We start from the raw sequence: 25,661 nt of genomic DNA on the forward strand, positions 1-25,661 counted from the left end.
ATATTCTTAAAAAACAAACAGAAAAAAAAATCTAATTATTTCCTTTTTTTCTCAATTTTATTCATCAGTGTTCGCTGGAAGATCCTACTACAGTTCCAGTGTCGAAATAGATTGTTATTGACTGGGACCCCAATCCAGAACACAATGGCTGAGGTATTCAGGAGCTCACAAGAGCTGACTTTTCTTTATCATGGGAGTATATCGTAAATATCTGTGAAGAGTTGAGAAGGATTTGTATGGTTGTGGGATCCTGTTTGTATCTCACCACTGGCAAAAATAAATAAATAAATAAAATAAAATTGAATCAACTTTGGGAGGGGAAAATTTGGAAGCATGCCTGGCATTCAAATAACAGTAAAACTCAAGATAGCTGATGGTTAGTAATGCCTAGATTACAGGATAAAATTTAATTGTAGTAGCTTTTTCTTCTGTTGGCTGAAATCATTGCCTTATATTTCTCACTGCTTTCTGATGGTGTTAATATATCTGGCAGGGGAGAATATGGCAGAGGTGAGAGTTTGCCATGTCTTGTGATCTGCTAAAGTGACTCTCTTGCACTCAGAAAGAGCTGCAAGAGATTGGGATCCCTAGTTACCTTGTCCACAGTTGGATGACTTTTGCTGATATATTATTTTTTCCTTTCCTTTCTAGCTGTGGGCCCTGTTGCATTTTATCATGCCAACTTTGTTTGATTCCCATGAAGAGTTCAATGAATGGTTTTCTAAGGACATAGAGAGCCATGCAGAGAACAAATCCGCCATTGATGAGAGTGAGTGCAGTGTGGGATTACAGTAGTTTGTATATGAAAAATCTGTGGCCTTTCCCAACTAACAGTGCGTAAACTTTCTCTCATTTTGTGTATGAGGAATGCCTTATAAAGCAGATGGTACATGAATTGGATTGGAACATTGTGGATTGATGTCCATAGTTCATGTTGAAATTTTTGTTTCTGACTGTAATGCATCATGTGTATTGAATAGAAGAATGTGGTGAAGGTTTTGACTTGATACTTGTCTCTAATACTCCTCCCTCCCAACACAAGAGAACAAATATTTTAAATGTTTGTAAGTTTCTATAGAGCACATTATCTAACAAGCCTTGCAAGTATGTTACAAGCTCTAAAAATTATGGTAGAAAGCACTAAACAACAAGCCTTGCAAGTATGTTACAAGCTCGAAAAATTACAGTAGAAAGCACTAAACACCTTTTGAACTTCAGGAGACAAGTTCAAAACTCATTTGCTGGAAAAAAAAAAAAAAAAAAAAAAAAGAAAGAAAGAAAAGGATTCACAGTAAATTCCAGGGGATAATTACATTGAAAAATCTAGCTAGATAAAATAGATGATTTGTAATCGGAGTAGATAGAACCCAGCACAGTTGAAACTTGCCGCAGAAGTAAAGGTTTTAAGAGTTCTTAAATACCCAAAACTCTGTGCTGTAAGAACTCATATGAGGGGAAATAGGTGAGCAGTAATAGGCTTCATTTGTAGTAGAACAAAATACAGTTTCTTCTTCAGAGAAGTAATTGTTCCTGTTTCACTATGTTACAGACCAGCTATCCCGCTTGCACATGATCCTGAAACCTTTCATGCTGAGAAGAATCAAGAAGGATGTGGAAAATGAACTTTCAGATAAGGTGAGAAAAAGCATTTATCTTTAGAGTATTTCAACTTTATTTTCATAGCTCTGTTACCTAGTTTTTATAGGCCCATTTGTCACTCTCCATACCTGAAATTTGGTTGTAGACTTCTCACAGACCTTACATTTCTGGCATCACATTCCAGCAATCTCATTAGATGTGAATGTAACTTAAGAACCCCTTAATTAATTAGTGTTTTTTTTTTTTAATCTAGGGAAAATATTTTGTTCACAGTTGCAAATAAAAAGTCTTTAAGCTGGGTTATACTGACAGTATCATCAGTAATGGAAGTAAAGGAGATTGATACAGCCGTGATTGGCAGGCCCTTTTGAAAGATTGGGCATGGATTTAAGATTGTTTCTGCTTGCTTGTACTGAGCAAGATATGCATATTGGCAATATCATATTCTTCTCTCTTAGTGTCTTAATTTTTTGTGGATGTTAGTGATGCTGAATGGGCTTGTGGATAACTTGTGCCCTGGTTTTGGGACTACTGGCAGAGAGACATCAGCTTTGTTCTGATGTACTTGTTAGTTTCAGAACTGGAACTCTTCCCACAGACATTGTTATTATGTGATGTATTAGTTGGCTTTATCATGGTTTCCTGACACCTGTTCAAGATGACTCCAAATAGGTAGTGTTTTAACAGTGGAATAGCAGAATTGGACAAAATTTAAACTGTTCGTCTGCAGATTTGATGTTTTCAGAGTTTCTTAAGACTCTGTTGACTTAACGGTGTTCATGTATTTGTAAAGGTCTGTCTCCTATCTGATTACCTAAGGCTTCCAAAACACAGTTGTTGCATAAGTGCTTCCCAGGATGGATCCTGAATTACAGATACAAACACAACTGCCTGTATATATATATATCTTTTTTTTTTTTTTGAGAAAGTTAAGTTTACCTTAATATGCATTTTCCCTGCTTTGTTTGCACTGATGTGGTCATGTTCCATTTCAGAGAGAGAAAAAGCTAAAACTTCATTACTATTTTGCAGATTGAAATTCTTATGTACTGCCAGCAGACAAGTCGACAGAAGCTGTTGTATCAAGCTCTGAAAAATAAGATCTCTATTGATGACCTCTTGCAGTCCTCAATGGGCACTACTCAGCAAGCGCAGAACACCACTAGTAGTCTCATGAATCTAGTCATGCAGTTCAGGAAGGTAAGGCTATTTTAAGTAATAATTAAAAAGGATATTCACTCATTAGCTCAGCACTAAAATAGGGCTTCCAGAAAACAAACCAAAAAAAAAGCATGGCATATGCATGCAGATTTGCATACAGTTCAGTTCTCTTTCTGGTGCAGTGCGGTATGATGTTGGAGTAGAAGAGCTTCTGCCAAATTCTGCATGCATCTGCTAACTTTTGGTTCCAGATTGGTTGTTGAAGTCATCCACTTGGGAAAAAGAGGTGGAAGCTGTGAATCAAATAGGAAAAGATATAATTCAGTATTCAATTTGAACAAATATACTAAAACAGCTGTGAAATTCTAGCCAATATTAACGTGATCAATAGTCATAGTTGATTTGTGATGTAAATGCTATATCAGACTAAATTCATCCCTTCCTAATGTGTTTGTTTTCTTATAGGTGTGCAATCACCCAGAGCTGTTTGAGCGACAGGAAACTTGGTCTCCATTTCATATCTCCCTAAAGCCATACCAGATTTCAAAGTTCATCTACCGTCATGGACAGATCAGGGTCTTCAACCACTCACGGGACAGGCAAGCCAACTCCACTTCCTCTCCAGCTTAATATATTTTGTAGTATTAATTAGGTTTATTTTAGCTTTGTAAGCACTGATTAACTTCCTTACCTGAGGTACTTGAATGGTGTTAGCCAAGCAATGCATTCCTGTTTCTCTTTCGTTTATTCAACTGTTAAACCTCAGATATCTGATGATCCATCTTAGTGGAATCCTGAGCATCAAATGTCCCTTTGATTGAATAAGAAAGTAAGGAAAAGGAATTTACAGTTGTTGCTGATGATGTGTAATAGAACTACCTTTAATAGAATTCTAGAAAAGCACTGGTTTCCCTTCAGTGATTTTTCATGTTTAAGGAAGCTATCAGTATCTGCCCGCTGTGACATGATATGTTGCGAGCATCTACTTGTGTGTTGACAGCTTTTAATGCTTACCTTGAATGAGTAGAAGCTGCCCAAGTGAAGGTTGCTGTTTTCTCTGACTCTGGCAGTTCCTGATAAATGCTATTTTCATTAAATTATGAGAAATGCTCAGGGCAGAGATGCGAAAGTCACGTTTGAAGATGAGACTAACTATCTACAGCATAAAATGCAATCCCAAAGCAATGGTGTTTCTGAGCGTCAGATTAACATTAGTGCACGTGAACTGATGATGCCAGGCAACTCCAAACATCCAGAGTGCTGGAATACTTATCATAAAGAACTGAATTACTGGTTACTCTGCATTTTTTTGCTGTCTATGTGATTGAATGTTGTATGTATTAACACCTTCTGAGCGTTTTTGTTTGTTTTGTTGCCTTTGTTTTCAGGTGGTTACGGGTTTTACTTTCGCCATTTGCACCAGACCACATCCAGCAGTCTCTCTTCCATAGGAAGGGTAGGTTTATAGTCCTGAGAAGTAAGCTGGGTTAAACACTCGTATGTGTGGTGTAATACGTGTTATTCTAGGGGAGAGCTGAAAGGCCAGATCAGTCTGTCCTCTGAGATAATCAGGTTAGAACTTGTTAGAATTCTGTTAGCCTTTGTACTTGAAGGGAAGTCTGCACGTATATTTCATTTCCTCAGTAAGGAAAGGATGGAAGCAGGTGAAAGAACATTCTACAGACAACTTCAGTCACTGCTTAACCCTACTTCAATTTCTTGTTGTATTTCCTCTTGTCTTGTTTTACCTTACTTTAAGGGATTAATGGTGCCTCTTTAGTCAAGTGTAAGTTTTTCAGAGATTCAGAGAAATCTTGGATTAATTTTAGTACAATCTATTGTATGTTACACTGCCAATTTCTTTCAATTAAAAAGTAGGAGAATGTAAATGATCTGGGACCTGATGAGCAGAAAAACACATAAATAGCTTTTATTGATAAATATAATCCATCGTTATAGATTATTTGGTTTTTTTTTTTGCTAAGAGTGAACTAGATTGCTCAGCTGCTTTAATGGGGAAAATTTGAGGAGAAAAAAGCAAAAGAGATAATGGCTGCATTACTATGCTGAAGTCTCTTAGCATGGATCTATTCAACTGTGCAAATATGTTTTCAAGTAAGAAGAGACAGATGCAAAAACAACAGGAGTCTGCACTTGTCTATAACTCTAACTTTAGTGTGTTTTGGTGATTATTCTGGTCTACGTTTGTTTTGGTATTCATAAACTTTTTCCTGAGTACCTTCTTTGGCATAACATAAAAGGAAATGGAGAATAATTTTGGAGATACAATTTTTGTGTAGAAGTTAAACATAAAAAGGTATGAATGGTATTGGGAATACAGGACACATAGATGGGCCTGAAAAGCTTTTTTGATTAACAGTGGAACATTTCCCTGCTTCACTGCAGTGTTTCCATCATCTTCACCATATCTGATCCATCCTTATACCCACACTCACTCATGATGCCCTACCAGTTCCTACGTCTCCTTCCCACACGTTTGACTCACTGGCTCAGTGAAAAGGAACATGTTATAGCAGGCTGTCCTGATGTTCGTATCAGCTGTCTAGGAGATACGTGATGGCATTAGCAAACATACAACTGTCTGTTGATTTCTTGTAGGTCAAGTAAATGTGCTTAGTTGTTGCATGCATTTCTGGCATAGAATATGTCTGTCTGTCTTTGTAAATATCCTTCTGTTGCCCTTACTGGAAAATAAACTGGAACTTAGAGTCAGGGGAACAGCAATTAGGATGAAATTTTCAGTATTTCTAAAAGATCTAGGTTAAGTTAGGCTCTCCTGTTTATTTGCTAGATTTTTCTTATTGTAGAAAATGTGTATGTTGCATAGAATTTACCACTATTGAAATATATTCATTACTTTCAATTATGAGTTTCTGTGTAATGTCTTGGCCTAACTCTAGTATTTTTGTGACATAGGCATCAATGAAGAAAGCTGTTTTTCTTTCCTCCGGTTTATTGATGTCTCTCCAGCAGAAATGGCAAACCTCATGAATCAGGGACATTTAGCCAGGTGAGGACAACTTTTTATCTTTTATCTCCCTTATTAATTAAAGGAATAGTGCAGGTGATGTTAGAGGCATCTCTCTAAATCTGCATTTTCTGTGCCTCCTAGTATTTATCACCTATCTGACATTAATATAATAACTTTTAGAGTTTCCTGCAGGCATAGGACACCATTATACGTGATATTTTTTATGCTTCTGTCAGAGAAATTCTCTGTTAAAATGATTTTACATTCCAAATATACAAGATGGTCAATGGGCAAGATAAGAGTTTGGTTAAGATCACACTGTAGGTTGGTGGTGTAGCAAGTTTGATAGGCGTAAAAAGCATTCAGTAACTACAGTAAAAAAATCAGATTGAAAGCAAGTCTTTATCAATAAATGTGTTTTCTTTAGGGCTTTGTAATATTCTTTCATCATTGTGATTATTGTGGACAGCTTCTTTTTCATCTGTGTTTTAATAGCAGTACAAAGTGCTCTTTATCTGATCTTTGTGATAAAATTCTGTCTTCGTTATACAGGTTGCTATGAATAATACGTACAATTTACAGAGAAGTCAGTGCAATTATAGGTAGTAATGGCTAAATCATGCTTGACCTTTTTAAATGAAGTGCTTCAAAATGTATTTCATCATTTAGATTCAATTAAGCCACTTTAGAAAAGATGAAAATTACAGTAATATAATTCAAAAATGTCTAGTAAAAAGTATTTCTCTCAAGTCAGAACATTGTAAGCCTGAATTTCTGGAAAAAAAAATGTTTGTGTCAAATAGAATTATTGTTAAGTAAATTCAAGCCTTTTTTTCACAAAACAGTGAATAAATATATCTACTGTGTTTTATTTCAGATGGTTAGCTCTTTTCCTGTCTCTGAAAGCCTCATACAGGCTCCATCACCTGCGTTCTTGGATGGAACCAGAAAGAGAGAAACAGCAGGGCTCACATTGTCTAAAGAACAAGGATTTCTTGCTTGATGTAAATTTCCCACTGTCTTTCCCTAACTTGCACAGCTGCACTTTGCTGCAGGTAAGCAAAATCTCTGTGATCTGGGGACATTAGCAAATCCTCAGGTGGGAGGAATGCTCAGAAACTTTCCATCCTTACAAAATGGATGAAAGCATAAACTTTTGAACAAGATGATTTTATTAGTGTGCTCTCTGATCTGTTGTATCATAGATTCATTCAGGTTGGAAAAGACCTCTAAGATCATCTAATCTAACCTTTAATCAGATGCAGCTAATGAAGTTTGAGGTGCTGAACAGGAAAGTGATTTGACTGCTGTCTTTCTCCTCTATAGTGCTACATTTCAAAACTTGTTATGTAAAAATAAAGTAGCTGAATTAGAGGTCTTAAAATATTACTTCAGTAGGAGAACTAGATGCATGATTTGTCAGGGATGGATTCTACATGTAAGCTTAAGATTTTGTTGTTTTATTTTTTTACGTGTAAGATGCTTATTTTCAGTCTGAAACCAGTTCTTTTCTCAAATTCAATACATAGTTGCAGCAATGTATTAAAGGATATGCAGATAAGCAGAGACTTCAGTAGTGCTTCCAAGTTGATGGACAAGCATTATCAATGGTTGTATATTCTGATACTTGCTTCTACTGCTGGCTAGTAAATTCCAGATGTGTTCGTCTTACTGTGTAATGCAAGGTCATTTTCTCTAAGCCTTTGCCTAGAGTGTGTGTGACTGTTTTGTCTCCTTATGACTAAATTGTTGTTGATCTCCTGAGTTATAACTGCATCAACTTATTTCACAATATAAAAAGGAAGTTCACAAAAAGAGCAGCACAGGGTTGGTAAGCATTTGGGGTACGGTTGAAATTCTCCGTTAGTGGCAGTTAGCATACATACAGTTAACAAAAAAAAAATCTTTTCTGAAACAGTGAGATCTTGCCAATTTTCTCTGGGGAATATTGCTTCTCTTCATGAGCCTGGAAAGGGAAAGGAGATAGCCAGAATTCAATTGAATAGCGTGTAGAGGAAGTTGAAATAGAAGATGCATAAGCAGTAGGAAAGCAACCTTGGGCTTGGTGTCATGTTTTGCAGTGTTAACAGCAAAGCCAACAGAATGAGTCCTAGTTATCAAACAAAGAGCAAGCCAGCTGAGTGTGTATGCCAGTTAACTCTGACTGTGCTGGTGTTTAAATATTCCATGATTCCTTATCTAGCTTGATGAAATGTCTACACTGTATGGATTTCATTGAAAGAAATTTATGTGTATATATGTATATATGTATTAAGATTACATTCAGGCATTCATGTGCTGTCTGTAATGCTTGTATCTCTGAAAATATACTGTAGCTGTGTACTCTCATGGGTATGGCCAAGGAAACTTGGGTCTTGTCATAAATATTACAGCCCAACAGTAAAGGAGTAGTAAGTAGATGGTGTCATTGTATGCACTTGCAGAAGGTAGTGTTTAGTGTTCATTTTTTCATATGTAGAAAGGCAATCTAGGTCTTTATGTATCCTTTGGGTTAGTGTATGTAAGTATCAAAATGAAAATAATCATGTTTTCTTACAGAACAGAAGGTGGGTTTACATTACAGATGACAGTTCTGGAATATGCAAATCTATCTTTTAATACTAACAATGAAATGAAAAGCAAGTGACTCAGCTGCAGACCCACCTGTACCACAGCCTGGCAGGTCTTTATCATATAATTTTGTTTCTCCAAATCAAAAAGCCGATTACCTGTGTCTCTGGGAGTCCTAGTGATATTGCTGTTTTCACTCATGTGGCTTTTACACAAAAAACAGCCAGCTGAGGAGTAAAGTTCATCAGTTTGGGCAATACAGCATACTTCTGATAACCCTAGTAAATCTGAAGGAAGTTTAGCACTACAGTTACATTCCTTAGAACTTTTCTAACCTTCATTATAGACAAATTACCACCTGAAGTCACTTTACAATAAGTTAATATGTTTGCACAGTTGTTTGCACAGCTTACATATATAAGATCTTAACATATGCAAACGTAGAAGGAGAGATGAAAAACAAATAGCCCTTCTCGTCTTTCTTTTAACAGCACACATCTTCATGAGTGAAAATGAACTCTAATGTTTTTTATCTTGGCCCAAGAAAGTTTCAGTGTAAAGTTTTCTGAGGCTTCATCTAGGGCTTTGTAACATAGTAAAATTGAAAGAAATTTGCAGCGTAAAGTTCTTTGAGGCTTCATTTAAGGCTCTGCAAGATAGTAACATGTAAAGAGTGAGGAGGGGGAAAAAACAGAGGAAAAAGGAAATGGCATAAATCTGGAAAGGCTTTTCTTAACTGCTCAGATCAGCATTTCCGATATAAGAGGCAAACTACAATAATAAGTCAGCAGACCAAAAAAAAAAAAAAAAAAAACTCTCCAAAATTGAAGTAACATCTGTCTAAAGATAGCAGAATTTCTTCACGTAAACACAGAAATGCCTCACAATGTGAGGTCTCTTCATTCCCCTTAGCGCCTCCACATGTGTGTATTAATTTGTATATGCCGAGTTAAATTAACATGAAATCTACTGAGGTGAACCCTTCTCTCCTTTGCTTTCCATTTTCTTTTAGTAAAAACTCAGAAGTGTCAACATGCTTCGGACAGTTCTGGTAGCCATAGTCCATATTTTTGTGCAGCCCCTTCTGCACTGTAGGAAAGCCTCTTTCAACAATTACTTTGATTGCATAGCTGCAGTGGACGTGTACATTCATGTTTGTTTTAACAGTCCTCTTCGTAGGTGCTTGGCTTTGTTGTACTAAGGCATATGATCCGTTTTAGAGCTGTGCCTGTGTTCTCCTCTGTAACCTTATCCAGGCTTTTCCATGCGTGTGACTGACGGCAAGCTGCTTTCCACTGTCCCCGTTATATCTGGTGTCTGCTCTGTTCATGAATGCTTAATGGCTGAGTATGTCAGGGCATTCACAGAGGGATGTTTCTCATGATTTGTGCACAGGAAGCTGAAAAGTAGATTTATGCCCCTGTGCAAGAACTGCTTCTAATAACATGTGTATATAAAAATAATATTTGCTATTTGGGGTGCATCCTTGGAAGTTTTCCCTTTGTTTCTTCCTGTGTAATTCTAGTTGGGCAGGAGCCATCTTTGACTTTTTGATGTTGGCTTTCAAAAGAGAATTAAATAACAAATTTGCATTCCTTTGCAAGGTTTGGAATTGCAGTTTGTTAGCTTCCTCTCTATCCATTTCTTGTTCCTTCACCTTCCAAGAAATGAAGGTAACAAACCCCTCTAACAACCACTGTCAGTATACCAGTTCTTGCTCTCGTAAGATGTAGTGGAAACCTTTTGTTTTGTGACTGCATGCAATGCTGATTCGTAGTATAAAATCAGCTATATGCCCTGTATGTGGGCCAGGGAAGAAAGTGGGTTTAACTTGAAGCAGCTCTTCTGAGCCTGTCTAGTAGCTTGCTGTTGCCAATGAAGGGTTTGCTAGGGGTGAAAAGGTTCACAAAAGTAATATAGAGTAGACAAGCAAGGGTTTGTTTTCATCTTGACCAGGTTTTTAATACATAGACAGCTATGCCAACAAGAAGAGGGAGCTCGGCAGGGAAGGGAGTTAACATGGGAACCAGTTGCTGCTTAAGGCAGTGTTACTGGTAAAGAATTGCCAGCCAAGTTAGTGCCTGTGCTTGGGATCAGTTCACATTAACCAGTGTGGCCCAAGCTTTGACCTGTGCTTTTTAGCCCTGCTGAGTGTCAGTGAAAGTCTATTGTCAGCTTTTTCTGTTCCCACCTCTTATGTAGAGGAGCAGATGTTCAGTCAGAGTCGGAACTTTCTTTTTGCTAGACCACAAGTGGCACTGGCAGCAGCTGAAAGATGTGCTTACGTGCTGGGATGGACTGATTGTATTGCATAGGTGGTGCTAGCACATATATACAGTAAGAGTATTTGTCTCCCTTGTCAGGAAATTACAAAAGATTATGCTCGTCTCCTGCATACACTGTAATCCTCATTACCCTATTCGCTTTTTTTTTTTTAACTGTTAACTAACCATATCAATGTACAGGTCTGCCTGTGGTGTATTAATTTGAACCAGTGGCCTCACCTGTATACTAGCCATCTGCTTCTCGTCCAGTGCATTTGCATCTGGAAATAGAAAGGGCCAAGAATGTGTGGTCTCTAATAGGCTGCTGCTGTGGATGTTTGGATATTTTGTAGCGTTTTTGACATACAGTGGATATACACATTCTTGAGTATGAGATGATAGACATATGGCTTGATGTTTAGAACTTCAGACTGCAATTTTGGAAAATTGGGAGACTCTGGAAATTAAAAGTCTTATGAAATTAATTTTGGTGCATTAGGAGCTGGGGCAGAACAATATGGAAGCTTTAGATGTTGCTTACATTTTACTTAAGTGAACTGCTAAAATTGTCATGAAGACAGCAGGTAATTTATCTCTTAATGTTTCTATTTATTTCTTGTTTCCTCTAGAATTGAGAATAATGGTCTCGTGTTCTTGCTGTCATAATTATGTATGATATAACAATTGGTCAATATCAATATAGAAAATTTAGAATAAAAACTAAGTAGCAAGAATGGCTTAGTCTATAAGCAGTTTATTTCATTGCTTGATGTGGATATTTACAATAAAGAAGGAAATATAGTAACTGATGCAAGCAAAGAAAATCTAGTCTTGTTTTCTGTTACTTTTCTGTGTAGAGTAGAGCATCCTCAAATAACTCTTATTGATTTAAACTGCAACATCAATGAAATGCCCCCGTTTGTCACTTGAGACGATCAGTGTGTTTTACTGTATGACAAGGACATTGATCCTCTTGGAAATTCCAAGTTTTACATGTGGGTATGTTGATGTGTGTCAGTAATCATGCCAGCACCTTGGAAGTCTTTAAGATAAAATTCAAAGCCATTTTGCTCAGGAAGATAAGGAAAGTCTGGAAAAAATGAAAGTACAGAGACACCAGCCCAGTGTTACTTAGTGTCTTAACTTTTTTTCCTGCCAAATTTCATTTTGACCATTTTTTGGAATAGATAAAAGAACAGCCAGAAAATGGTTTTAGGGTCAGATCTATTAGAATATTCCTGTACTTCCTTCATTAGAAAAGCTAAGGTCAAAGGGTTCAAAAATGGAAAAACTTGTTTCTAGTTCCAATAGAGCATAAAGGCAAATATGAATGTGAGCTATTCTGATTTCAGCCATTGCAAGAGTTCTGATAATTGCTCAGAGATCTGTACGTTGTCACTGCGGAAGATACATAGAGTTTCTCTTTCCAAGAGAAATACTTGGTGAATGTTCTTTTCCTGTCTTTTTCATAGGTGGTTACAAGATTTGAGAGGAGTTTTTCATTAAAGACCTAATAACTTCTTAATTTTAATTTTGTTTTTAGAACCTTGTGTTCAGTAGCCACTGTAAAGCAGTTACTGGCTATTCAGATCATGTCATACATCGAAGGAGATCAGCTACCTCATGTGTACGGTGCTGCCAGGTGACTGAGCTGCCGTCCTTCCTGTGCATAGCCAGCCCACGGGTAAGTCCAAGTTGTAAATTATGTATTTTCTATTGTGTTTTAAATCTTGTTAGAATTGTGTCTTAGGAACAGGATGATCTATTACTTTCTTTTGGTTGGGTAAAATTGTTGTGAGGATATCCTTTTGCTACCGTATTCTATAGTGCTTTTTTCATAGGGGAAGTCACTTCATAGGGGAAATGACTGCAATGGGTACTGAAGGGAAAAGGAAAGTTGTGAGATGCACCCAACAGGAGTTATTCTGAGATACATAGATTTCACTTTCTTTCCTAATACCAAAAGCAGTAAATTTGTAGAAGAGATCGTGAAGTAGATTTTTTTTATCTCCATATAATCTGAAGGGGGTGTAGGTATGATATAAATTGATTGGGATGATTGTTTGGTCAACTCTGATAACAAAGGGGGCTGAGGACTTTTTTTGAAAAGGACGTTCAGTTTCTCTAGTTGCATGAGCTTATGCTCCAAAAATGAAACACTAAATTGTGGTATATCAGGACTGAGTTGACATTTCCTAAATCTCCTGGGTATTAGGTGGTACTGCTTGGGATTATCTATCAACTATTAACCAAATTTTGAAATTACTTTAGCTGAAGTTTCCTTGGCTGACACAAGAGACCCTCATAAGTCTATGGCTATTGTTTTAATTCTGTGTTGCTAGATCTTGGCAAAACTGAACAAAATGTACTTATGATTCAAATCTGGGCTTGAATCTACCATTTGTCATCATAATAGATAAGCATATCTATAGAGAGTTTCCACCTTCAGAATAACCTTTTGTAAAAAAGGAGGTTCTGACCCATGCTCTTGCTAAAAGATAAATCACTGAACACTGTTTCTCCTAATCGCGTAGATGAACATTAGTTTTGAGGAAACAGCTAAAAGTAAGATAAACATGCCCTGGATGCCACACAGTGTTAGATTTTATAGCATGCTGGGTGAGATATAAAGTTCTACAGGAGTGTCTCTGGCTGCTGGGCACATCCTTGGTCCTGTTAAGAACAGGAAAGCTGAAGCTGTGCACCACCAAGTAGGCAGTGTGTAGTTAGTTTGGTAGATTCCCCCCCTAGATTTTTCTTTTTCTTTACCATGTCGTTATGTGCTGTTCTCAGCTTAGTCTGGTAAATTAAGTAATGTAAATGATAAACTCCAAATCAACAAATGATAATTTATATAATAGGCTTATCTTGCATTGCTTCATGTTCAAATAAAACACAAAAAACTTTCTCTCTCCTGCAGGAAATAATTAATGTTACAATTGTTTTCCCATATACTGTCACATACCCAGGACTCTCCTGGTCAACCCTCTGCTCTTGAGGGAGAGCCCTACCTTAACTGAAAAGTGGCTGTCGGTGGGACTAAGAACGAGGACATCTGCTTCCAGTTACTTTGAAGCAGTATCAGGGCAATAAAATCCCTATCATTTAAAGAGGAATTTTAATGCTATTTGTATATACAAAACCAGGTCAATAGCAGAAGACTTTTATTGCGAGACCAACCAGATGTTACATTCTTTAACCAGTACTGATGTTGTTGCTGCAGCTTGATCAGATGTGGCTACATGTATGTATAATATCTTGGCATCTGGAGAAGGGAGGATGGCATCTAGGACTGCTTATCACCTATATACTGCTCCTTGAGCTGAATTGATAGCCTTCAATGTTAGGGGCCAGGAACCCAACTAACTTTTTCCAAAGTCTCATACCACCTCCCGGTCACAACATGCTACCTTCAAGGTTCAAGGACAAGCAGTTACTCTGAAAGCAAATTGTAGAAATCCCTTCTCCTTCAAATTTCAATCCTTTGATTTGTCACTCTTTGTGCTCAGAATTAAATTACTTTCGAAGAATGCACTGAATACTGCCTATACATTAGGCAAGGAAGAGAGGGGCTCAGAAGGCTGGGTTTGAAGGGGAAGGGAAAGGCGAGGAGAGATCTATCTGACATTTATCCAACTGAATAAAAGTTACTTGTTTTTGTCTTGGCTGGTGTAGAAAAATGATTAAGTGCAGGCATGGCTTTTTGTTTCTAGGAATACAAAGGCTTAATTTTACGCTTGTTAGAAACTTTTGGCAGGAGTGCACAAGACTTGAAACAGCAGAAAGAGCACATATGTTCTCAGAAACTATAGCCTTCTGTTGTTGTTTGACCTGTGATGAATTTTGGGAAGTTAATGGAGCGAATAATAGAAATAGGAGCGTATGTTTGTGTAGCAGCTATCGGGGCGGGGGGGACTAGTGGAGAGGGAGTATTTAGCACCATAGTTTTCTTTCTATAGGGGCTGTTTTCCTGAGTACAGATAGGCCTCAATTCCCCCAAAATAAGTTTTAAAATTACTAAGCTACTGAATTAAAAGTGGTAATACATTCATATATCGCTATCACCCTAATTTGGGATATATTTCTGAGCCATGACTTGCATTCTGTGAATTTGCCAAGAATATGTTGATAAAGGATAGGTTAGTACTAAGGAGCGTATCCAACCTTTTATTACAAGTAAAACCACAAAAATGAAACTGAAACAAAAAAAAGAACCATGGCAAAAGGGCCATGGTAAGAGTAGGAGCATGAACAAGCTTAAATGGAAGATTTTTTTGACCTGTTTCAGAATGTTTTGTGGTTCGTTTTTTGTTTTTTTTTTGTTTTTTTCATGTAAGGCAATGTAAAAGATGGAGAGCTCTGAATTAGTGTTTTTGTGCATTAAAAAAAAAGTGGAGCTGATGGTGAAAATGGTCTGATGTCCTCAGATGTTAGTCAGTGTCACACAGGTGTTATTCCCTCCTGTGTGGGAAGTTTTGTTCGTGTTAATGCAGAAGTTGCACTGAGGCAGAGTTCATCTCAAGATTGACTCCTAATAGTTGTTCCTTTAGGTGAGGTATTACAGATTGCCTGTGCTTGGAAGAGTGTTTATTCCAGTCTTTCTAGTAAGGAAATCCAAACAGAAATGTGATGGTGAATAGTGTCCTTAAAGGAAACAATGCAGTTCTCTACCATAGTTTGCAGTGGTCATCAGTGTTGAGGCAACAAGATTTGAACTGTGAATTGTGAGAGGTTTCGCCCTCTCACACAAAAGACAGTCCTATACTTTGACTGCAGGTGGCAGTACAAGATAACATCAGCTCCAGCATTATCTAGGGAGTGGTGGAAATGTGTATAAAGCCTTACTTAACGCAGTGCCTTTCACTTTGCAGTGTTGCATGCGACTGCATGCAGAGCTATAAGCCATCCTGGTATAAAAATAGCTCTTGGCATCTTGCAGAACAATGGCTTTACAATTGTTGCTAAGATTCTGTGTGCTTTTTGGGTTTTGTTTCAATATGTCCTATAATTGTGCTCATGAATCTTTTTAAACAAGAGAGTGGCCCTTACAAAGGTAACTGTTAGCGAGATGAATTTATTCTTACAAGAAGAGCTACCGTAAACCAGGAATAGACCACAGGCTTTCATCAAGATCTTGCGTAACGTCTCTTACCTTGTATTAGCTGGTGTATGTCCAGAGATGAGTAGCTAGCATCTAAGACAGCAGGCAACCTGTCCTGAGTATGGGATGCTCCATCATACAGTTCTAAAGTACAGTATGAAAAATTGTTGCTGTTTCACTGCTTAGCATTTAGTTAAGCCATTAGAAGGTTTTTATTGACATGCTATAATGTTATGTATATTATTCTCAGTATGTAGCAGTCAGTTGCATCATACCAGAGTAAGCTTGAACAAGAAATTCCTCCCCCTTCCAAAACATAAAAGCTGCAATAGTAAGGTGCTTCTTTCACTGCACTTAGAGTTTCAATCTCTGCTAGGTAAATACTTGATCGTGAAGGACAGAAAAAAAAAAATAAATAAATAAATAAATATAGGCAAAATGCAGCAAGGATATTATTCTTTTACTCTCAGCTTTGCTATTAGTTGTGTAGGAATTAGCACAAAACACTATCAAAATGCAAATGATTTGTCTTATCATTCATGAGGCTTTTTTTGTGGGGTGGAAAGATGTTGCATCTTCCCTTATTGTAAACCAGTTTAAGATTGTTTTCTATTTGTATACATCACTAATGATTTGGCTTTTAAAATTTGAACCACTGGGAAGGTAACTGAACTGGGAATTTGGGGAAGGGGATGAGGACAACCTGAATAAGAATGTCAATTATGATTTTACTCATAGGTAACAGCTGTGCCACTAGAGTTCTATTGCAACGATCGAAGTGCAGAATATGAGCGCAGGGCACTAAGGGAAGGAGGAAGTCTTGAAGCAAAGCAGTGTGTAGTCAATGGAGCCCCTGAACTAGCAGCTGACTGGCTGAAGCAATGCTCCCAGTTCTTCCCAGAATATCCAGGAGGACTGTTGGGAATCAGGCCTCAGAACGGCTGGTCTTTTATCAGGATACCAGGTAAGTTTGGAGGTTGTCATGGCAGAGAGATGAGATAAGTAAGGCCATCTGCTCTTTGGAGGTCATGCTGCTTGCTTACTGTTTTGTGTTTTGCTTGCTCATCTTAAGTGAAAATTAACCCCTGTATCTTAAAATACACCATGATTTCACATCCTTTGTAAACCTCTCTTTGCACGTCAGTCTTCAAAGCCTCTTGAAAGAGGTAAATTTGATAAACAAAGTGCAGTCTACTCTCACAACCAAATACTACCTTGAGATTGGAAATAAGAAAATTGCAGGAAAAGTAATGATCATAGCTTGCCTCCTGGTGTAATGGAAGACCTTTGTATTGATCAAAGAGCTTTTGTTGGTTTTCCTAGTGAAAGGATAAAGACTGCTTGTAGCAGTCTACCAGGAGCAGGACAGGCATGGGCACCAAGTTCAGAGGAAATTTTCTTAGAAAACAAGATGGGAGACTATTGAGTTCCAGTTGAAATAAAGATGATTTATTCATACTTCCTAGTAAAGTGAGAAAATGATACCATTGTGTAAATGCATGACACTTTTTCCTGGAAATAGGCTAAAGTAGCTAAAGATTTGCTGGAATTTGATTGCCAGTACTGCAGTGACTTTCATGGACTGGACACGATTTAGTTGTTGGAAGATGGTCCTGAACAGTGAACAGAATTCTGCAGAAAGCACTAGAGATTTGAGAGATAGCCAAGAGGAAAAACAGCTTACACTGCCAGATCCTAAGTTATTCCCAGACCCTTTTGGGTCAAGGATGTTTGGCAGGGGAAGTTAGTACAGTAAAAGAAAAATGGCCTTTTGCTTGCTACAGTCCGGTTTATGAAGGTACCTCGTAAGTGCATGGAGTTATTTGAAGAACTTGCACATTTGTATCTACCTAGTAGAGAAACCATTTTTCTTGAGTTTGCTCTAGATTAATGTTTAATCATTGATTTGTAGTTTCCTTTCTTCAGGAATTCATGGAATTGTTTATCAGTTATTTAGAAGATGAATCACTGCAGCAGAAGGGAGGGAAATAATGAAGAGATAAATTAAGACAGAAGATATTAATAGAGAATTGAAGAAAAGTAGCCAACATAGGATTAGAGGGCTGCTTTTTCATGAAGAGACTGATAACTTAGTCATCAACAAAAATTTATAGAGGAATAAGAATAGGGTGCAAGAAACTTACAGGAATGAGTGACTATGTGCAAGTTTTGACAAATTGTTTTCAAAGCACAAGGAAGAATCAAAAAAAATTGTTTGAGAACATCATTTGGATGAGTGTTTTATGTAAGCTGGCTTCATTTGGGGAGTGTTGGAGCTAAAAGTGGATAAAAAAAAGTAGTTTCATACAACTGTATTTTAATTAGGTGGAAAGTTGCATTAACACCTAAACTTACACTAAGAGGAGAGGGCACGTACCACAACAAGACAGCTGTGTTTATACGTGCAGGAGCAGGCATGGTGCATTACAGAAAGTGACTGACATGCTGAAGAAGCCATTTGCAAGGCTGAAGTCTAGCAAGTGGAAAATGGAACCGTAGGTGTGAAGGTCCCTGGTAAATAGGTGACAGGAACAAAGGGGAAACCTCTCTCTCCTAACCCTGATCTATCCTGTCCCAGACTCGGCGTTCCCAGTACCCTGGCAGCAGGCTCAGCTGCGATCACTGTGGGAATCTCTGGAGGCTTTTCCTGTTCTTTGAAAGAAAAATGGTCCTGGATTAAATGGCAGGAAGTGTCTGAGTCCTTTTAGCATCGATAAAAAGCACCGGCCTCGCTGGCTGTTTACTGTGAGAGCCAGCTAGCTCCTCACTGACCCCATTGTGCTGTGCAGACTGTCGGGAGGGGAACCAGGGGTGTCAACTGGAACCCAGACTTTATCTCTCTTTCCTCTGCATTTTGCATGGCCAGAGGCACTTTCTCATTCTCCAGAGAGCTGCGAGCCCAGCTGCAGTCATCGGCCAGTGCTCCTGACTGGGGTTATTCCAAGTCATAATCATTTCTAACTGTTCTTCCCATGCCGTAGGATCCCATAGTATGTTCTTGTAGATAATTATTGTCCATGGCCAGAGGCAGGAACATTTTTCAAATTAAAAACCATAGAGTATGATTTCAGAATTACTGTCTTTTTGGTCTGGTTGTCATTTGTTTGTCATTTGTCAGTGCTGAAAAAGATAACAAAATTGCATCCTGGGGACAGTTTCTTTGAGATGCAGTCCAGGACCTCATCTCCTGACTGGTTTAAAATTTTAAAAGTTCCTTTGATGATGCTATTTAAATAAAGAAATAAAATATATTGTTATTGGAAGCTTTCACTGATGATTAAAATGTAGAATTGCAAATTTTGGAAATCCTATTTAATAAATTTTTTTCTTTCCACAAGGTAAAAGGGGATGAGAAATAGCAATGGTAAGAACTAGGGATGGAAGACACTTTTTAAATAATTGTGATATCCTCTGAAGACAGAGGAGTAAAGTAGTAGTTTTTGTTGCAGCTTTACAGAATTTGTCCTTTGAAGCACTAGGTGGCAGGCTTTAAGCTTGCAAAAAAGTCAGTTTGGAAAACACAATGGTATCAAGATAGCACACTTAAGTTGCCAGGCTAAAGTCAAACATTTTTCTCTTCCAGAGATGACAAATCTTTTTTTTTAGCTTTGTTAATTTTGCTTTCCTCAGAAAAAAACTTTCTCATCAGTGCAGCTAGCTCTGATGCTGAAATATTGTACAAATTATAAACTATTAACTAGTTGCAAGCTTTTCAGACTGTAAAACCATCTACAAACAAGTTCTTCCCTTGTAATTTGCATTTTATTGCAATTTAAAAATAGTAACTTACACAATGGAGACCTAGGGAGCCAGCAGCAAAGGACACGCATCATTTCCAGTTACCAAAACTTAATTCTACCTATTCATGCCTGTGTGAGAAAAACTGTAGCATTTTGCTTTCGGAAACTTAGTATGTTAATCTGAGTCAGTCTAGTTTGATTTTTGAACAGTCCCTGTTTGTTCTCTGTTTCCTTCCAGCTTTTGGTTAATAATCATATTCATTTGTTTATCTAGACTTTCCATGTTGCTTCACTTCAAAATAACAAGTTGACCAATTAGAATAAGAGCAAAATGTCATGGTTTTATGATTTAACGGAAAGAATAACATTTCATGAAATGAATAAGGATTCCTAAATAACCCTAAGTCATTTCCATTTTTGTGTAATTGCCTAAGTTCAAAGCTTAGTTTTACTTAGAGACATGCATGAAATTATTAACTATTTGTATGCAATTGAATATGAGTTGTCTTATAGAGGTGAGTGTGTCATATGCAGTTTCACTTAATAGAAATGCCAGCTTGACTTGTGGTCTTGAGTTTCCCTTACAGTATTTACTTGGCTTGGCTCTCCAGTTGACGTATCCCTTGAGGTAGTTGCTAATGATTCAAATAATGGGGTACTTGCTTCTGGCAAAGCAATAAGATCTCCATCAAATGAGATCTTTCTTTATGAAGGGAGAACAAATCAGAAGAAAACAGTGCATATCTAGACAGGCAGTGAAGCACAAATGTTTTCTCAATTCAAAAAGCAGTAGTTCTCATGTCCTGATCTTCTGAAGCATCTTCTGGTGTCCTAATATAGATTTCAGTAATTCTAGCATCAGGCCTATTATTTATATTTAAGCTAAAGAATTTAATTTTGAAAGAAATCTTGATTGAAATGCTAAACTGTTGAAGAATCCGCCATGTTTCTGCATAAAACTTTTCCTCATTAGTTTCTTCCTCTATTGGGAAGTTAAGAGGGAAGCAAGTCCTGTTTTTACAGTTGTAATGTAAATTACTGGATCCTGGGCCTTTCTCTGCTAGTATGAAGTTCTGTTGTTGAAAACCTTTGTGCAAAAGAAGAATCTTGGGTATTGCCAGTTGCTTCTTGAAAAATTGAAATAGATGAAGTTTCGGATCTCCCCCACTACAGGAAAAGTTTTTAACACACGGAACTCTTGAAGATTTTTTTTTTCTGAACACTTCTAATTTTTTGTTAGCCTTTCTGAAAGGAGTCTTAAACCTAGGTGTGTTATTTCAAAACAGTCATTTGAATTAAGTATAGAAGAAGTACCTTTCTGCTTTTTCCTCAGTAAACCTGTGGTTGTATGTCTGAGGATCAAACTTAGCCAGCCCTCTGTGCCATATCACTGCTAGTGGACACAATGGGACTTGGTTGCCTGCAATGCTCCTGAGCATTTTTAGGAGCACTGTTTTCATTTGTCATCTGTACTCATCTTTTCCATGAGCATGAACTTGGTTTTAATTATGCTAAAATGCATGGTGCTCAGATGGATGAATTAATTTTTGCATATATATATATTTTAAAATATTGTGCGAGTCTGTTAAGTGCCTTACAGCAAGTTGTATTTTCTGCAGCCCACCAGTTAATTTATTCTGTGCAACTACAATTGTGCAGAAGCGTTACCTGCTGGATATTTGAAAATATTTGGATTCTGTACTAGCCTGCCCGATCTGCAGTTGTCAACTTTCCGTTTTGGCTGTAAACCTAAATTCAGACATCCCAAAGAATAAAGAATCATTAGTGGCCTTTCCAACAGATAATTTTTTTGGAAGAAAATTTCCCTTCATTCTCTTTCAACCATAGTGTATTGTTTACCAAAGTTTATGTACAGAATGTACAAACAGGAAGATCTCCTTCCTGAAAAATACTTCGTGAGCAGTGCTGAAATAGAGAAGACACAAAATGTAATATCTGCAGAGACTTACAAGTTTGCCATCTGGAAGCATTTCTTAAACAGAAAAAAAAAAAAAAAAAAAAAGAATGGCAAGGAAGAAAACAAAAAATGAAGGCAGTGCTGTGAAGGGGCAGTTAATTTGCAGTGACCTAGAGAACTGTTTTTCACTGTGTTAGTGATGGGTTTGGTCTTGAAAACTAGGTATTTGAAGAATGAGCCTGAAGTTTATCAACAGGTAGCAGCAAACGTCCAAAGGACAGCATTTTAATGTGTGAAATGTCTTCAACTGTCAACACATGTTGTGGTTGTTGGTCTGGTTAGAATGAATCCTTAGGAGAAAGAAATGACTGTCAAAAAAGGGCTAAGTTCGTATTCATGAGGAGACGAATCTGTGATGAGATTGTGCAAAGTAGGTATATTCATATGGTCCCATCCTTGCAAACAAAAGTTACTGTTGACAGCATGACTGTGGGCATCAGCCAGGAGAGATGTTGATGTCTCTTTCATTGCAACTCATTGGCTTAGTAAGTGCTAGCAAAACTTAGAACTTAACTTGTTGCTTGTAGCTATTTTGGCTTTATTACTTACACGCTTTTCTTCCATTTCTCCTTAGATAAAGAGAGTCTGATCACTGACAGTGGAAAACTTCATGCTCTTGATCTCCTGTTGACACGGCTGAAATCTCAAGGACACAGAGTTCTCATCTACTCTCAGATGACACGGATGATTGACTTGCTTGAGGTAGGAGAGCTATAGCCTACAGGAGACAAATTCTGAAGATGCAAATTTAGCAACATTGTTTTGTAGGAAATACTATAACTTGGACACAGCAAACCTGACATAAAGTGATTCTGCTGAGGGATACCCAGTAAATGTATTAATATGAAAATACAAGAGCTACCATACAGAGTTAGATTGAAGGCCCAGCCTAGTGTCATACTTCCAACAGTGTACAGCAGCAGATGGTGTGGGGAAGATGTATATGAATAGTGACACTTCACAATTACTCTCTAAGTGTCCTGTTCAAGGACTTTCTGAGCCAGATGTAGCTTCTGTATAGTTAGTAATCCTAAATGGATTTTTCTTCCATTAAATTTTCAGTTGCTTGTTGAGTCTTAATAAATGTTTGTTCTTTGCACTGTCCTGTAGCAAGGCATTGCTTAGTGCTTAATGGCTTAATTACACTCTTTTGCTGGTTTTGAACTGCTTCCTTCTAGCTTCTTTTGATGCCCATGTGTCCTTGTATTGGAAGGAAGAGGGAGAGAACAGTGATTAATTTTACATTGTTCATGTTGCTTGTCATTTTACCGACTGTTTCCCTCTGTCATCTTATTCCAGTGCAGAAATTCAGTAGACTTTAATAATAAGTTCACTGACATACATGATAGGAAAGAAATTAGGATTTAAGTCATTACTCATTATTTAAATACAGTCAGTCTGCCTCCGAAGAAAAAAATCACTATTTGATTAGCAACCACGCCATAGAAGAGCTAGTCTAAAAAGATATTAGTGGGAAGATTATTGATTTGGTTTCCTTTTGCTAGTACTTAGAGTGCTTTGAAAGAAATGCATTTCTTTCTCTGGCATTCTCTTGTGTCATGCCTTGTGCCTTACCAGTGAAGAATTAGTCATAGTAGCTTTTATGACTATCTATTTTTGAGTAAGCAAATAGGAGACTTGATGTATGTTAGCTTCAAAGAAGCAATCGTGATAAAATTTTCTGACTGTGAATACATGGCAGGTAGGAAAATATTTCCCTCTGGCGGTGTAATTTCAGCTGTGCTAAAACTTCAGGATCCTGTTATCCTTCAGCCATTAGTCCTAAGTGTATGTAGGCTCCCTCAGCAGTGTTCTGTATGGGATGTTGTCTTCTCCACAAGAAGAGAAGAGAACAAGTGAAAAGCCTGAACTAAGAGCTGCCTAAATCATGAGTCCCATGTGGGTAGGAGTGTATTTTAAGGTCAGCAATTAATAGTGCAGTAACACATCACAAGCTGAGTTTTGTTTTTGCTGCTATGAGCAAAAGCAGAACTTGCATGGTTACAAGCCTCCATCTCAGCTCATTCCCTAGCATTGCTTCTTATGCCTCTTTTTTGGCCAATGTTGGTCATGGTGCAGGTCTGTTGACAGCTGCACTACAACATGAAGCTCGTAAAACTGAGTATTTAGTGCCTCTGTCTCTTCTGTTAACATTCCATTTTAAAGGCTTGGGAACATATAATTTTGCTACTATTGTACCTCCTAAATGCTCAACTTCACTCGTTTGATTTCATTACCCAAATAAGCCACTTATCAAGTCTGTTTTACCCTCTCTACCACCATGTAGCAGAAACTGGAGCTAAGCAAGCTAAAAATCAAGCAAGGACTTGTAGAAGTTGTATAGCAGTAGGTGTTTTTGGTTTTGTTTTTGTTTTTATGTATGACCAATGATGTTAACAAAATACATCCCCTCAGCCTGCTTGCATATGTAAGAACATAAGCTCCCCTATTTCTTTTGACAGCATTTTGACTGTGTCAGTGTAACTGCTATCATATCATACTAGCCTAATCTGTGCAGGGCAGAGAGCACAAGGCACGTTGTTTACAAAGTTAACATGCTTGTTTGATTTAGCTTCAGCTGAAGAAGAATTACTGCTTAATTCAGGCATTATGAAATGGCAGGTACAAATACAAAGAGGAAAAAAATTTCTTTCAACAAAAAGGGATAAAATACAATTTCTTTACTGTTATTTCATGCAGATGTGTATTTCATACTTTTCTAGATTAACATCATGTTTGTTTTTGTCAATGTGATTGCTTTGTTCTGTATGGAAGAGTAATTGTCCATTATTTCAGTGGGAATCACATTGAATTGATATGGTATGAGCTCAAATTATACTCTGCATGAAGTAAGTTTATTAGTTATGTTAAAACAACAATACTCACTTTGGACTATGAAATAAGATGAAGGTAAAACATTTTATAATTTTTGAGAAAATATCAGTGTCAAAGCCTTGAAGAGCACTTACTTTAATGGTACCATATTTTTACCATAATCAATTCATTGCTTGTTAGTATAGGTTCTTTGTTGCCAGGGTTACTGATATTATTTTTCTTAGATTAATAAATCTGGTGACTTGCTGACCCCTTACACTATAAAAGATTGTCAGATAGAAGTTCAAGTAAGTCTAGTATAAGTGTCCCCATGTGACCAATCATTGACTTTTTATTATTATTTCTATGAAATACAGTGGTAGCCCATATTTGGTTTTTAAGAAGGAGTATTTGCCAGCTTGCATCTCTTCATGTGCTTATTGTTAGTTCTTCATTTTGTCTCAGTTGTGGTAGACTGCAAGATACAGTGCAGTAGTGGTGTGATGTCAGTCCTTCCAAGGATCAGATGATGGCATCTTTTTCTATGTTTTCTTGATACTCTGTTCTTCGTGGGAACTAGAAAAATGGGTAGTCATCAAGCATCTTCCTGAATTGCAGTTAGGGACCATGTATATTAGTTCTTAAGTAGGTCATTTGCCTTTAGAGTTCTCTCACTTTTTCTTAAAGCTAAAAACATTAGCTTTCTTCAAGTGATCAAAACACTAAACTACTGGCAAGTGTAGTATAAGTTGTATTTTTTTTCCCTAAAATGAGAGAGTATACTGTTAATATTTGGAAAAAAAAAAAAAAAAAAGAAGTTATTGAATAAAACTAGCTCACAAAAAAAGGATATTTCTTAGAAGCACTGTAAGAGTACTGTGAAATATCCTTTTTGATCATAGGAAGGTGGATAGAAGCAGACCAGAACCTGTTGAGCAATGTTGAAGATAAATTAGCTAAGATACTAAGCTAGTTTCATGGCACATACAACCATGAGTGCTAGTATTACAGATGTAGGAGGATAGCTTATTCTTTTGTAAACTGTGTGTTAGTGGAAAAGTCTAAGATTTGGGATAAGGATAAATGAACTTGACTGAATAGAAATTGTTGTTTTCTGTTTATGCTAAAGCTTGGTTTGAAGATGTCCATGAAAAGGTGGTTAATAGTGAGAGGAGGGAAAACTAAAGATGTTGAAATACTGAATCAGCATAAAGACAGATAAAGACAGTAAAAAAGAAATTGAAAGAAAAAGCCCTTATGATAATTGAAAAATGATTAATCAGATTTGGAGGAAAGGTCACATAGTACCTAGCTGACAACTGTATTGCTCTCTCTGCTTTTAGCTGGTAGCAGAAAGCTGTTGTAGAAATGAAATAAATCGATAGTAAATTAGGGCTTGAGTGCCCTCTAGTTAAGTAGCTGTTCTCTGCTTTAAAATTCT

At 37.3% G+C, this 25,661-nt stretch overlaps 1 protein-coding gene across 1 annotated transcript in view; it reads left to right on the forward strand.

Moving 5' to 3' along the window:
• INO80 (INO80 complex ATPase subunit) overlaps positions 1-25,661 on the forward strand; it is a 66,026-nt gene that overhangs the window by 25,201 nt on the left and 15,164 nt on the right. Inside the window, exons 17-27 of the mRNA XM_084520541.1 lie at positions 69-153; positions 652-769; positions 1,550-1,635; positions 2,632-2,799; positions 3,226-3,359; positions 4,149-4,216; positions 5,698-5,791; positions 6,630-6,807; positions 12,131-12,271; positions 16,427-16,652; positions 21,981-22,108. Coding sequence (XP_084376667.1) covers positions 69-153; positions 652-769; positions 1,550-1,635; positions 2,632-2,799; positions 3,226-3,359; positions 4,149-4,216; positions 5,698-5,791; positions 6,630-6,807; positions 12,131-12,271; positions 16,427-16,652; positions 21,981-22,108 — 1,426 coding nt within the window. The remainder of the gene's footprint in view (positions 1-68; positions 154-651; positions 770-1,549; positions 1,636-2,631; positions 2,800-3,225; positions 3,360-4,148; positions 4,217-5,697; positions 5,792-6,629; positions 6,808-12,130; positions 12,272-16,426; positions 16,653-21,980; positions 22,109-25,661) is intronic.

Source organism: Aythya ferina (genome assembly GCF_964211825.1).
Source record: "Aythya ferina genome assembly, chromosome: 5".
Lineage (NCBI taxonomy): Eukaryota > Metazoa > Chordata > Aves > Anseriformes > Anatidae > Aythya > Aythya ferina.